At 40.6% G+C, this 14,995-nt stretch overlaps 1 protein-coding gene across 1 annotated transcript; it reads right to left on the bottom strand.

Annotated features, from left to right (window-relative positions):
• Positions 13,903-14,556, bottom strand: LOC109826401 (subtilisin-like protease SBT1.5). The gene is made up of 2 exons (XM_020393434.1): positions 14,346-14,556; positions 13,903-14,258 (listed from the first exon to the last, which is right to left on the bottom strand). The coding sequence occupies exons 1-2, from the start codon at positions 14,554-14,556 to the stop codon at positions 13,903-13,905; spliced, it is 567 nt and encodes a 188-aa protein (XP_020249023.1).

The following is a 14,995-nucleotide window of genomic DNA, read 5'->3' as shown; positions in this document are numbered from 1 at the left end:
GCGAGCCAGATCAGAAACTGAGAAAAAGTCCAGAGACTTCTGCGGTCGACCGCGGCGGTACCGTGAAAGTCTCTGCTGCCCACTGACGAATGAACTCAGGCGCGGTCGACCGTGGCGGTCGACCGCAGACTGATACATTCAAAATACTGATTTTTAACTTACTTAAAAAATCTGTAAAATATTCATTTGACTTCCAAAAATTGTGAAACTTTGTAAAATGTTTTTAACACTAAAAAAAATTGTTTGGAAAAGGAATTTTGCTAATAGGTCCTTATACTTGTGAAAAATAGTATTTTGTGAATAAACGCTCAAAAACTATAAGTATGAAACCGTGTGTGATATCCCAATAGCTTTAATTTAAATATAAACTATTTGCCTACATTTTAGTACTAGAGAGAAAATAAAAACTAGCTAATATCCTCACGTAGAATACAATTCTTTGAGTTTTGATATAGCTTGAGTTGGATGAAGCTTCTTATTGCATTTGGTGTTCTTGAATGAACGTTGCTTCATCGCTATGCCTCCTCCTCCTTTGGATATCATTGTTGTAGCGCATATTCCATCCAATCCTCCATAAATGGCACTAACAAGCTTGAATTACGTATTCACTATATTTTCACTCAACAAGCCATTAGTACCGATAATGGTGGTTGTAAAACATCATCAAAACATAAGGGCTAACATGCACGACACGCGGTCGACCGCCACGGTCGACCGCGTAAAAGAAGAAACATTTTTCAGGTTTCTGTTCTATGTGGTTTGATCCAAAAAATTAGTGTGATGTTTATATACATTATCAATCCTACATATGTGATTTAGCATAGCCCGAACATGTGAATTACAGTCTAATCACTATAGATAAAACGAAACAATTTTTAAACATGTATATTCGTGTCGAAACCTTCGAAAACAAATATTTTTCTTACAAAACTCTTGTTAGAATAAAACTCAGATCTAGATCCGTATTAAGAAATTTATGGGTGATCTTTATTAACTGAAAACTTGTTCTCTTTGCAAAAATACCATATATAGATCTATTTTTATACGTAAACTAGCATGTTAGGCACACAAATCACATGAAAACATTGTTAAAACATTTAAAAATATGGGTATAGGATTGGGCAAGATGAAACTCGCTTAAGGGGTGTTAATGAACTCCCAAAAACATGTGAGAATAATCCCTTGATGTCAAACGCCGCAAATCTCACCTTCTCCTCGCTTTTCGCCTCATGAAATTCCCCCGAGAACACAAGTTTAGGGCTAGGGTTTGAGAGAGGAGGAGAGGGGCTGCTAGGGTTTAGAACATAGGATAAAAGAGGTGTTTTTCGTGTATAAACATGTGTATATATGACAGCAAACCCGAAAAACTACAGCCCAAAACTCGAAACCCGAAACTGGAAAACCCAGTCTGACTAGAAACATACTCTTCGGTATTTTAGCTGTAACTTTCGTATTCGACCTCAGAATGAGGTGATTAAAGATTTGTTAGAAAGATGATAAAGAAGCCTACAACTTTGGTCTTTTACACTTTCTCATATTCTAACTGTATCAGTATGTAAAATATAGAAACTCATAATTGATCATTATTCTCAGATTTCTCTTTTGGCCTTTGTGCATGTTTTGCACATTTGCACATATATATATATTCACAAATATATATTAAATTGATCTCAAATCAATTCTTATCATATACAAACATCAAAATATATTATTCTTCACCATATGACATATTTATTATTATTTATTATAAAATATTTAAATTTTTTGGGGTTTTACAATCTTCCCCCCTTAAAAAAATTTCGTCCTCGAAATTCCGTAACGTATCTTAAGAATTAATAATATGAGAAAAGCACTAAGAGGGGATAATCCTGATAAGGAAACCCTCCCGTACACATCTCATACTATTAATCCCTAGATATAAATCACTAGCAATATCTATGCTAAACAATCTAAAATGCGGATAGTCCCACTTAACCCCTAACTATTTTGATGTTGCCAAAGGGGAGAAAAAGTGAGTATGTATATTGTGATTTTATTGTTGTTTTATTGGTTCTATATATAAATTGAGAAATTTTTTTTCATCATCAAAAAAGGGGAGATTGTTAGGATTCATGTTTATGAGCCTACAATCTAATCTAGTTTTGATGATTAACAAATAATTTATAACTGTGTTTGTTTCTAGTGTTTTTGTTTTATTTAATATATCAAAGTCAACAATATCTAAAGTGAAGCAATCAAATATTCAAGATCAAGGTTCATATGCAAACACTTAGGTATATTAGTTTAGGATTTATATTTTGTGTGTAAATACTTTAAGCTCAATATATATACACGCACACTCTTTGATTTCATCACAATTTGGGTATTCTTAAGTAAATACCGTATTATTGGTTCATAGACAAAATAATCCATGTATACATCTTTTATTAAGTTTATAAATCAATATAAAAAGGTTTCATAACTTGGTTTAAGTCAAAAGTTAAAAATCAAGTGTCTTATATACACACGTATTTGTGAGTTTTTACAAAACGAAGATATTTCACAAACTAGAAACAATATTTCAAAAATTCCTTTTGTAACATGTTCATTTTCATGTTTATAAACATTTCTCCAAATTTTACATTTTTTGAAAATTATTTGATATTTTTAAAGAGGGTTCGAAGTTTAAATTTACTATTCATTATATACCTTGTGCACATTCTCAGTCGACTGATGAACAATATCAGTCGACTGATGAAAGTGACTAGAAAAGCAGAAAGTTTCTACTCAGTCGACTGATGAACCATCAGTCAATCAATAGTAGGTTATTAGTCAACTGATGAGTTCATCAGACGACCGATAACGGATGAGCGGCCTGTAACGGTCAGCTCATCAGTCGACTGATGAGCAGTATTAGCCGACTGATGGCACTGTAATGGCTAGTCTTCCAGACTTGATGATTTTTGGGTTTTTCATCTTTTTGCTTGGTTTTTCTTGGTTCTTGGGTTTTGTTTCATGAACCAATATATACCCCTTAACCCCTAACTTCTAAACTATCAACGAAAGTTTTAAAACAAGTTTTACAAGTGTTTAAGGGTGTTTAAAAGTTTTTCAAGTTTGTTTTGTGTGAAGAAGTTGTCACAAAGAAGAGACTTACATTTTGGGTTTGAGGAATTCAACCTCATCCCTTCGTCTACATCTCTTTGTGATTTTGGAGAAGTTTTCTAAAGTCAATTATCTAGCTTGTTTATACTTAAATTGTCATATTTATATTTGCTAGGTTAATTCGAGTTTGATTTTATACTCATTGATTACACACACCCACTTGAGCTTAAGTATTTCATACACAATATATTGGGGTTGTGAGATTGTATCATTGAGTGTGAGCTTACAATTCGTTCTAATCCATTATAGAGAACAAATCATTTTTACTTGAGCTTTATTGTTGAGATCACATTGTAATACACAAGTACACCGAGAGGAGTGGTTTGTGAGAGACGTGGTTGATTCTAAGAGGAGTGGCATCGGTAGTAAAGTCTAGAGAGAGGTTGTATATCCGAGGACTTGAAGAAGGTGACTTGTGAGAGGCTAACACTTAGAGAGTGTATTGTGGGATTGCATTGTGAGTGTTGTAAATGTTTATCTGTGAGTGTTGAAAACCGATTGTGTAGTTATCTTTTGAGATAGTGAAGATTCTCCTCGAGAGTGGGGGAGGAGACGTAGGTCGGGAGTGACCGAACTCCGTAATTATATTGTGTGTTTGTGATTGTCATTTGTCACTATCTCATTTGCATAATTGTTCATATTTGTATCGTCCTTGTTTTTAATTTCATATCCTTGCATATAATTTGTTAAATATCATACTTACTAGGATATAATTTTTAATAAGTTTTAAATTTGTATTAAATCATATTAGATTAGCAAATACCCTATTTACCCTCCTCTAGGGTAATTTTACACGGCCCATGGCCCACGACCCACTTGAACTTATGAGGGATTAATTAAATAAAAATAATTCTCAGCTTTCCGTTAGCAAGCCTCAAACACAGGACCTTTGAGATATCAAAGTTTAACGTTCCTCTATGCTACTAAGAATTTCTTAAAATGCTAGTAGTTAATCAATACATAGTTTGAAAACTCATTTTTGAAAAGCGGTTTTGACCAAAAGTCCAACAATCCCCCACAAGTTTTTAAACTAGTATCGTGTAATGATGCCGTTGTTTCAATCATTGTACATAAGGTAGATGTCATAAGGGTTTGAATCCCCCTTAGACTAACTGAATAAAAAATAGATGCATGGTGTCGTAGATACTTGAACTAGTACATGTCTAAAATCCAACGACCACACAAGATCAAACTCATCTGTGGTTGTTTTCACTTTGAACCACACTTGCAGTTGCCTTTGTCTTTGCCTTACACATTTATGGCCCTATGCATGTCCTAGTTTCTACTAGGGCTCTAGGTATTTTTCCACAAGACACCATAGAAGACGACCAAATCTCTACCCAGGCATAGGTGAGTTATTTAGGCATGTTTCCTATCAAACATCCTACATCCGAGATGCTTTGAACTCATTAAGGCTTAAAAACAAACCTCTCTCATGATAGGATTCTAGGTGAGTTCTTTAGGCGTGTTTCCTATCTAACACCCCACATCCAAAATGTTTTGGACTCATTAAGGCTTAACAGTCATCCCCTTTACATTATAGGATCATCAGTGAGTCCTTTAAGCATGTTACCTATCCAACAGTCCGCATTCGAAATATTCTGGATTCATTAAGGCTTAACGATCATCCTCTTTAACATGATAGGATTTCACTTGCAAATCTTACTTGACTTTTGAATCAATCATATTATCATTAATAGCGTAAGCGTTGAACTAATAACTTGATGTAAATGGTAAGTATTTGTAAGACTCACCAAACTTTACAAATCTTATTTGACTTTTGAACCAATTATCCTATCATTAGTAGCATAAGCTTTGAACTAATAACTTGATGTATATGGTAAGTATTTGTAAGACTCATAAAACTTTGAGACTCATTTCAACAGACGTCCTTTTGACTATGTCCTTTTTCAGACCCTTAGTCAAAGGATCAGTCACATTCTCTGAAGACCGGACACCAATCACAAAGATGACTCCTTAACAAATAAGTTCTCTCAAATAGCCATGCTTCAGACGAATGGTCTGCTTCTTTCCTTTGAAAAGTACGTCTAACAAAGAACCTCAGCCCGATTAGCCCCGGCCCATTGGCCCACGACCCACGACCTACTAGAACTTATGAGGAATTAATTAAATAAAAACAATTCTCGGCTTGCCGTTGGCAAGCCTCGAATGCAGGACCTTTGAGATATCAAAACTCTAACTTTCCGCTACGCTACTAAGGATTTTTAAAAAATATCAGTAGTTAATAAATACATAGTTTGAAAACTCATTTTTGGAAAGCGGTTTTTGACCAAAAAATCCAACATTGTGAGCCCCTGAAATTTTGATAGAGAGTTGAAGGTTGAGGATTAGAGAGAATATCATGGAGGTTAGATTTTTTAGGGGGTTTTTACGAAAACCACCTTCAAACAAGGTTTGTAATATAGGAGCCACTATATTGTTTAATTTATTCCAAAACCATCTTAAAACTACATTTAGCTTGCAATCAATCACGAAGGACTAATTTCTATTCACTTGAAACAGTGTGTTTGGGTGTTTACTAAGGAAAGGGAAGAGAAGATAAAATAGGGAAAATGAAGATAGAGAAGGTGAGGGAAAATATAATATCTTGTTTAGAAGTTTAATGAAGGGAACGGAGGAAACTTGTTTTATCATGTTTAGGAGTTTTAACCAAGGGAAAGGAAGGGAAAGAAAATATATTATAATCAAATCTCAACCGTTGATCTATAGTGATAAACGATCAAACTTCTTTTATAACTATTCACCTACGGGGGTTAATGAGGGGTAGGGGTAGGGGTAGGAAGGTAAATCGATTCACCTTGTTGGGAGTTTCTTTTAAAGGGAATGGATGAAAATGAAAGTGACGAAGTTTATATTCGTTAATATCCCTTCCCTTTACTAACCTCCCAAACATGATTATTGCATTTTCCCTCCTGTTTCTTTCCTTTTCTTTGCCTTGTTTCCTCTTCCCTTCTTTCCATTCACCTCCACTAGTAAACTCCGAACATAGTACACCCAATCGGGCGGGGGATTTATGTGAATTTCCATTTCCTTCCCTTATATTACCCCTCTCAAGAAAAACCTCCCAAACAAAATGAACTCCCAAATTCTCTCTCTACCCTCTCCTATCAACCATCCAAACACACCATTTGTCCGCACTTCCACTAGCGTCCTTAACAAATCACGTGCAGAGAACGTTCTCCCACTTAGCCCACTTAAACGACAGTTTAACCAAATCTTCTACAATTTACAAGACCCCCCTAATCCGAATCTAACCCTAACCCTAACCCTAACCCACATTCTAATGGAAAGTCCCTGCCATGAATTTTGACCTCAACATTCCATCACCAATCTCTGCCTCGATCTCAAGACTAAACGCAAAAACCCTAATATATTCACCGAAGACGATAACTTATGGAATCTCAAGTAAAAGTAAAATCAACCGCAAAAGGACTCCTACTACTTGCCACAATCACATTACAACTACCCCTCTGAAACCTCACTTGCTTTTGGTGGAACTCCCTGTATTCTCAATGTTACAATAAAATATTGTTTATGACCTTCATTGCTGAAATGAAGCGTACTAAGGTAAACATCCACATCAACTCCCTCTAGATTATCAACCTTAATTGTATAAACAAAGTTAGCATCACCAACATTCGTCATTGTCCGATTCACAATCTTCGCTATTGATTTCACCCCATGATACACCAAAATGGAAGGGTAATTCAATCGTTCAGCATCAATGGCTTGAAAGTAGCACACCTAATGGAGCCACGGACAATTGCTGACACTTGGCCATCACCTAGTTTCATCCCACAGAGATATCGGATGTAATCACGCCGCGTGCTATCATAGATCAGACCTGGTTCGTTTGCTGCTACCTCAATCCACATGACCAGATCCCATACTGAAAACTCTGGCATTTTCGCCATCGTATTGATCTTTTATCGGGTTACCATCACGATCCTTTGTGCTTGAATATAGCCATGATCCCCGACGCATGTGGTGCAACCATAGAAGTTCCACATAGCGTGATAAATATCTTATTAGGTTTGGATCAACTTCAGTTGGACATGCAGCTAGAATGTTCGAACCGGGGGCATGCGGGCCATGGTGCAACTCCCTCAGGACTCAATGTCAAAATAAAATCTTGCCTTTTTCCCTTCTTGAGTGAATCTAAGTGTCTTAGGGTAAACATCTACATTAATTCCCTCTAGATTATCCAATTTCACTATATAAGTAGAGTCAGCATCACCCACATTCGTCACCGTTCGATTTCATCATTGATTTCGCCTCAAGAAGACACTAAAATCAATGGATAATTCAATTGTTTAGCATCAGTTGCTTGAATTTTAGAACATATGTGAAAGAATCCGCTACTAAGTTTCATGATTTTCATCCCACAAAGATATCGAATGTAATAATCATGGGGGTCAATATCATACACAAGACCTGGTTCATTAGTTGCCACCGGATCAACATGACCGGATCCCATAGTGAAAACTCTAGCTTTTAGACCGTTGAATTGATCTTTATGGGGTTGCCATCTCGGTCTTTCGTGTACGCTGTTGTCATTGTCGCTAATTTAATTACAGCAGGTGACCAATGTCGGTGACTGTACTTTAGGAGAGCGATACTCTTGAGATGTGAGGAGTAGCCATTGAAGTTCCCGTTGCATACTTAAAGGTCTTGTTTTTGCCTGTACGATTAGGACCAACTTCAATTGGCCAAGCTGCTAGAGTATTCGAACCGGGTGCAACAACGTCTGGTTTTATGATGTTGCGGCTAAAGAAGTTAGGTCCTCGACCCGAAGTGAAAGACACCACAGGCGTTGGTTGGTCTCCAAATTGCATTCTATCGAATTCTATGGTCGCAGTAAGATTCGACGTCTGAGCAAGATAGTGTATAATTTCATTGGCATCATCGAATGTAACATGAGAAGCAGGGAGGAGAAGAGAATCGGCGTTTGTTTGATTTCCTTGCCAGCGTTGGCTCATGATTATAATGCCGGCGCCACCAGCATTTCTGATGTTATTGCTAGCTTCCAGATTTCTTGTGTATATCGGACTGCCTTCGCATAGCACGATCTTACCTTTGATGTCAATAGAGTTTAGAGAACCTTTGTATGTTCTTAAATCCTATGTCTTCAGGATGTGATGTTGGGGATTCGAAACAATCAATCGAACCCTTGCCCTTCCGGACCTTGTGTTGAAAGTAGGAAAGTAGGAATAATACCATAAATAAAGATCTAACCTTGCAAAAATAGTAAAGGAGACGAACACACAGATTTAACGAGGTTCGGCAACGTGCCTACGTCCTCGGGAGCCGCACCACACAATCTCTTTTATTAATTGAAGAAGAATACAAACTCTCAAACTAGGGTTTTATCTCTCTGAGATTCTCTCTCTTTTTTGCAGTAAAAAAGCTCTCTTTTTCGTGTCTTACAAACCCTAAAAACGTTTGGGTATTTATTGGTATTTATAACAAACCCCAGCCAAACATGATTCCTAAACAGGATAGGAAACATGGAAACAACGTCGCGGTCGACCGCTGTGCCAAGCGCGGTCGACCGGACAGAACGACGAAATCCTACAGGGTCTCGTGCACGATCGCGATCGACCGCAGAGACCACTCCGGTCGATCGGCCAGAGCGAAAGTTTCTTCTCAGTTTCCTGCAGTGCACGCGGTCGACCGGATCTGCCATTGCGGTCAACCGCACAGTCTTCTGACTGTTTCCTTCGTCTTTTTGATTGCAGCTTCGGGTCTACACACTTAGACTAACAATCTCCCACTTGGAGACCAAAGTGCCATCAACGAGCTCACCCGAACTCTCCCCTTCTTCGCATGTATCTATTCCCTGAAAAATTCTTTCTTCAATCAACATCCCGGCGATCGCGCCGATCCTCCTAGTGTGGCTCTGCCTTCGTCTTCTACTCGTGAAGGCCAACTAAAGTTGCGCACAACTCCAGTTTCTCAATGGTGACTGCCTTCGTTAACATGTCCGCCGGATTTTGACTCCCCAAAATCTTTATTAAGTGTAACTTTCCGTCCTCGATCACCGAGCGTATGAAATGGTATCGTATGTCGATATGTTTCGTTCTGGCATGATATACTGGATTCTTAGCAAGATGTATAGCACTCTGGCTATCACAATAAAGAACTCCTCTCCCTTGCTTCAGATCCAACTCTTCCAAGCACCCATTCAACCAGATAATCTCCTTGCTTGCTTCAGTCACCGCGACATACTCAGCCTCGGTTGTAGACAAAGTCACAATCTTCTGCAGACGTGAGACCTAGCTTACTGCTGTCGACGCTAAGGTATAAACATACCCCGTGGTGCTTCGTCTCGTATCATGATCACCGGCGAAGTCCGCATCCACGTATCCCTGCAGCACCAACTCTTTTCTCCTGAAACATAGTGGTTTGTTTGTTGTTCCTCTCAAGTACCGTATTATCCACTTCACGGCCTCCCAATGCTACTTCCCTGGATTGCTTGCAAATCTGCTCACAACTCCCACTGCATGGGCGATGTCCGGCCTCGTGCAAACCATCGCGTACATGAGACTCCTAATGGCCGAAGAATATGGCACCCTGCTCATATGCTCTCTATCTGCATCTGTCTTAGGCGATTGCTCCTCAGATAGCTTGAACTGACTTCCAAGGGGTGTGCTAACAACTTTAGCATTCTGCATGTTGAACGTCTGAAGTACCTTCTCAATGTATACAGCTTGGCTCAATCTCAATGTCCCTTCAGCTTCATCCCTACTGATTCGCATCCCTAGAATCTGCTTCGCTGTGCCCAGATCCTTCATTGCAAATTCCTTTGCTAGCTGCTTCTTCAAACTGTTTATCTCTTCCAAACATGGTCCTGCTACCAACATGTCATCAACATATAATAACAAAATAATGAAGCTGGACTCGAACCTTTTGAAATAACAGCAATGATCTGAATTGCATCTTCTGTAGCCATTGTTCTGCATGAAGTTATCAAACTTCTTATACCACTGTCTCGGAGTCTGTTTTAAACCATATAAGCTCTTCTTGAGCTTGCACACCATCTCTTCCTTTCTTTCTTTAATGAAGCCAACAGGCTGCTTCATGTAGATTTTTTCATCCAAGTCACCATGAAGAAAGGTAGTCTTCACATCCAACTGCTCAAGAAAGAGATCTTCTGCAGCCACTAAGCTCAACACCACTCTGATGGTAGTGAGCTTCACAATAGGCGAAAATATCTCCGTGTAGTCCACTCCTTCCCGCTGTTAAAACCCCTTCACGACTAGTCTGGCCTTATACCTCTTGCTTCCATCACTCTCCTGTTTGACCCGGTAGACCCATTTATTGTGCAAGGCTTTCTTCTGCGTAGGTAGCTGGGCTAAATCCCATGTCTCATTAGTGAGTAGAGAATTCATCTCCTCCTGCATCGCATGCTCCCACTGCTGAGATTCACTCACTTGCACTACCTCTTCATAACACTCCGGCTCTCCGCTATCAGTTAAGAGTAGATAATCAAGTGACGAGAGGTATTTGGGATTTGGTTTGGGTACCCTGGATGACCTCCTAAGCTCCACACCCTAGGTAGTAGCTTCTGCACCTGTAGTCTCCTCCGTTCTATGGTTAGAACTGACATCGTCGCTCCCATCTGAAAGTTCCTCCAAATCAATGTACTCGGATCCACCTGTATCCGTAGTGCTGCTCCCACTGCTTTGGCTATCCTTGGCATTGTCCCTGTCCTTGTACATCACCTCCTCATTGAATATCACATCCCGGCTCCTGATGATCTTCCTGTTCTTCTCATCCCACAGACGATACCCGAACTCATCAACACCATATCCAATAAATGTACACTTCTGTGATTTAGCTTCTAGCTTGTCCCTGACATGGTCACTGATATGAACATATGCCACGCAGCCAAATACTCGCAAGTGTGAGAGATTTATCTTCCTGCCACTCCAAACCTCCTCTGGAATCCCAAAATCTAATGGAACTGATGGCCCGTGATTAATCAGGTAGGCTGTTGTATACACCGCATCCGCCCAAAATATCTTAGGCAGACCTGCATGTAATCGCATGCTCCGCGTACGCTCAGTCAAGGTCCTGTTCATTCTCTCCACAATGCTATTTTGTTGCGGTGTCCCTGGAGTGGTTCTCTCTAAACGAATCACATTCGTAGCATAGAACCTCTTGAACTCCTCCAGCTCGTATTCTCCACCATTATCTGATCTCAAGCACTTCACCTTCAGATCTGTCTCGTTCTCGACCATGGCCTTTCACTTTTTAAAGATTTCGAACACCTCTGACTTGTGCTTCATGAAGTAAACTCACACCTTCCTCGAGTGATCGTCGATAAAGGTGACATAATATCTCGAACCGCCAAAAGAAGACACACTGGCTGGGCCCCATACATCTGTATGAATCAACTCTAGCTTCTGAACCTTAGGTGGCCTCCCACCCTTCTAAAAACTAACCCTCTTCTGCTTCCCAAAGATGCAGTCTTCACAAACTCCGACTTCAACGACGTCGATCCCGGTTAGCTTTCCTTGTGAATGTAGGATTTTCATCCCCTTCTCGCTCATGTGTCCCAGCCTATTGTGCCACAAATCTGTACTCTCCTTGCCAGCTGTAATTGCGAGGGTGTCACTCGCATGTGAAGTGAGGTAGAGAGTTCCCATTTTATTGCCACGGGTAACAACCATCGTACCGTTGGATATTTTCCATGAATCCCCGGTAAATATCGAAACATAGCCTTCTGTTCCAAGCTGTCCCACCGAAACAAGATTCCTCTTCAGCTTTGGCACGTGTCTCACGTTCTTCAAGTTCCACTTAGAGCCATTTATCTGTATCTGAACATCGCCCTTTCCAACAATATTACACGGCTCATTGTGCCCCAAATATACTTTACCAAAGTCCCCTGCCACATAGTTCTGAAGTAGTTTCCTATTAGCAGTGGCGTGGAAAGAAGCTCCCAAGAATCAGAATCGCTATCCATAGCAAGGATCAAGGCTTCCTGCACGATATGAGCCTCCTGTTCACCCGCATCCTTCTTTGGTGCTTTACAGACCGAAGACATATGGCCCTCCTGGCCGCAATTCCAACACTTCCATTTGATGGTTCTAACCTTTGAGTTTGACCTCTTCTTTACTGATTTCGACCGATTCCTATTCTGGTTCCCTTTCATCTGACTTCTGCCTCTCTGCTCGAAACTTAGGGCTGAACCTGAACCTTCTGATTCGGACTATTTCCTTCTAACCTCCTCGGATAGAATCATGCTGACAACCTCACTCAGCTTCAATTTCTCTTTCCCCGCCGAATTGCTGATTGCCATCACACAACCCGCCCAACTATCCGGCAACTGCGATAGAATCAATAGGGCTTGCGCTTCGTCATCAAATGTGATGTCCACAGAGATAAGGTGATCAACAATCGTGTTGAACTCGCTGAGATGCATCGTGAAGGACCGTCCTTCTGCCATCTTGAGGTTGAAAAGAGTTTTGACTAGATGCACCTTGTTTGCTGCCGATGGTTGCTCGTACATCTTCGTGAGCGCTTCCATAAGCCCCACCGTCGTCTTCTCCTTCAGAATATTATGGGCTACTGATTTGGCGAGCGACAATCGGATTTTCCCTAGAGCCTTCCTATCCAGTACCTCCCAATCACCATCTGACTCCTCTTTCTTCTGCCCCTTTTCCTTGCCCATCAGCGGGCGATACAAGTCCTTCTGGTACAGATAGTCCTCCATCTGCGACTTCCAGTAGGCGAAGTCTGAACCATCAAACTTCTTGATCTTTGATTTGTTTTCCTCTGCCATGACTTTCACACAAATTGCTAAACGAAACTCTGATACCAGTTGTTGGGGATTCGAAACAATCAATCGAACCCTTGCCCTTCCGAACCTTGTGTTAAAAGTAGGAAAGTAGGAATAATACTACAAATAAAGATCTAACCTTACAAAAATAGTAAAGGAGATGAACACACAGATTTAATGATGTTCGACAACGTGCCTACGTCCTCGGGAGCCACATCACACAATCTCTTTTATTAATTGAAGAAGAATACAAGCTCTCAAACTAGGGTTTTATCTCTCTGAGATTCTCTCTCTTTTTTGCAGTAAAAAAGCTCTCTTTTTTGTGTCCTACAAACCCTAAAAACGTTTGGGTATTTATAACAAACCCCAGCCAAACAGGATTCCTAAACAAGATAGGAAACAGGGAAACAGCGTCACGGTCGACCGCTGTGCCAAGCACGGTCGACCGGACAGAACGACGAAATTCTACAGGGTCTCGTGCACAATCGCGGTCGACCGCAGAGACCACTCCGGTCGACTGGCCAGAGCGAAAGTTTCTTCTCAGTTTCCTGCAGTGCACGCAGTCGATCGGATCGCCACTGCGGTCGACCGCACAATCTTCTGACTGTTTCCTTCGTCTTTTTGATTGCATCTTCGGGTCTACCCACTTAGACTAACATGTGATGCTGATAAATGAGAGGGGACTGAGTCAAAGAGAAATTATTTGGCTGATAAGCCGATTCTCCATTGAATTCTTGACCATCTTCAATCTTTACTTTGGCTCTAATCCTTTTGTCAGAGATGCTGGATCCAACTGTTAGAAGCCACAGAGCCATGTCAACTATGCTCGGAAGAGGCCAGTCATTCCCCGCTGACTGAATGGGAAGAATGTTGGATTTTTTGGTCAAAACCGTTTTCCAAAACCGCTTATTTACCCATTTTTATTTTCAACAACTTTACGACTCTTTGGGATCTCAGGTAAATATAACTACAATAGGACTCCCCACAAAATACTTGACAGAATCCCATACCAGTTGCCCTTCTGAAACTTTGTCTGCTTTGGGTGGAACTCCTTGAATACTCAATGTCACAGTAAAATCTTGCTTTCCACCTTCATTAGTGAATGTAAGGCTAATAGCGGAAACATCCACATCCACTCCCTCTGGATTATCAACCTTCAGCGTGTAAACCGAGTTAGCATCACCAACATTCGTCACCGTTCGATTCACAGTCTTCGATACTGATTTAGCCCCGAGAGACACCGAAATTGAAGGATAGTTCAATTGCTCAGGCTCAATAGCTTGAACTTGAGAACACACAATCGGGCCACCTGCAATTGATGATACCTCAAAATCCGAAAGTTTCATCCCACAAAGGTATCAGATGTAATCATGCAGGTCATTATCATATATCAGACCCGGATCATTAGCTTCCACCGGGTCCACATGACCCGATCCCATCGTGAAGGCTCCTGCATCTTTACCGTCATATTCATCTTTTATGGGATTACCGTCTTGGTCTTTCGTGTAGGTTGTTGTCATGATGGCTGATTTAATCACAGTGGGCAACCAATGTCGATGATTGTGCTTGAGGAGAGCCACGATCCCTGACACGTGAGGTGTAGCCATTGAAGTTCCACTTACCATGAAAAATGTCTTATCCGTGCCTGTAGGATTCGGACCGACATCAATTGGCTAGGCTGCGAGAATGTCCGAACCGGGTGCAATAAAGTCTGGCTTTATTATGTTACCGTTAAAGGGGTTAGGCCCTCGATTCGATAATGAGGACACTACAGGTGCGGGGTGATGTCCAAATTGCGTTTCTTTGAACTTTATCGCTGCGGTTGGATTTGATGCCTGGTCGACATACTTTATAATTTCCACTGTGTCGTTGTAGGTAACACGAGAAGCTGGATGGAGAAAAGCATCCGCGTCCATTCGATTCCCCATCCCCGACTGGCTCATGACTATAACGGCGGCACCACCAGCCTTTTTAACGATGTTTGTGGGAAATTTTGTAATAAAAAGAATATAAGGAAAGAATTGCGTTCGATTTTATTCTCTCTAA

This window comes from Asparagus officinalis, chromosome 10 (assembly GCF_001876935.1).
Source record: "Asparagus officinalis chromosome 10, Aspof.V1, whole genome shotgun sequence".
Lineage (NCBI taxonomy): Eukaryota > Viridiplantae > Streptophyta > Magnoliopsida > Asparagales > Asparagaceae > Asparagus > Asparagus officinalis.
The sequence above is the reverse complement of the archived record's forward strand: the minus strand, read 5'-3'. Positions and strand labels throughout refer to the sequence as shown.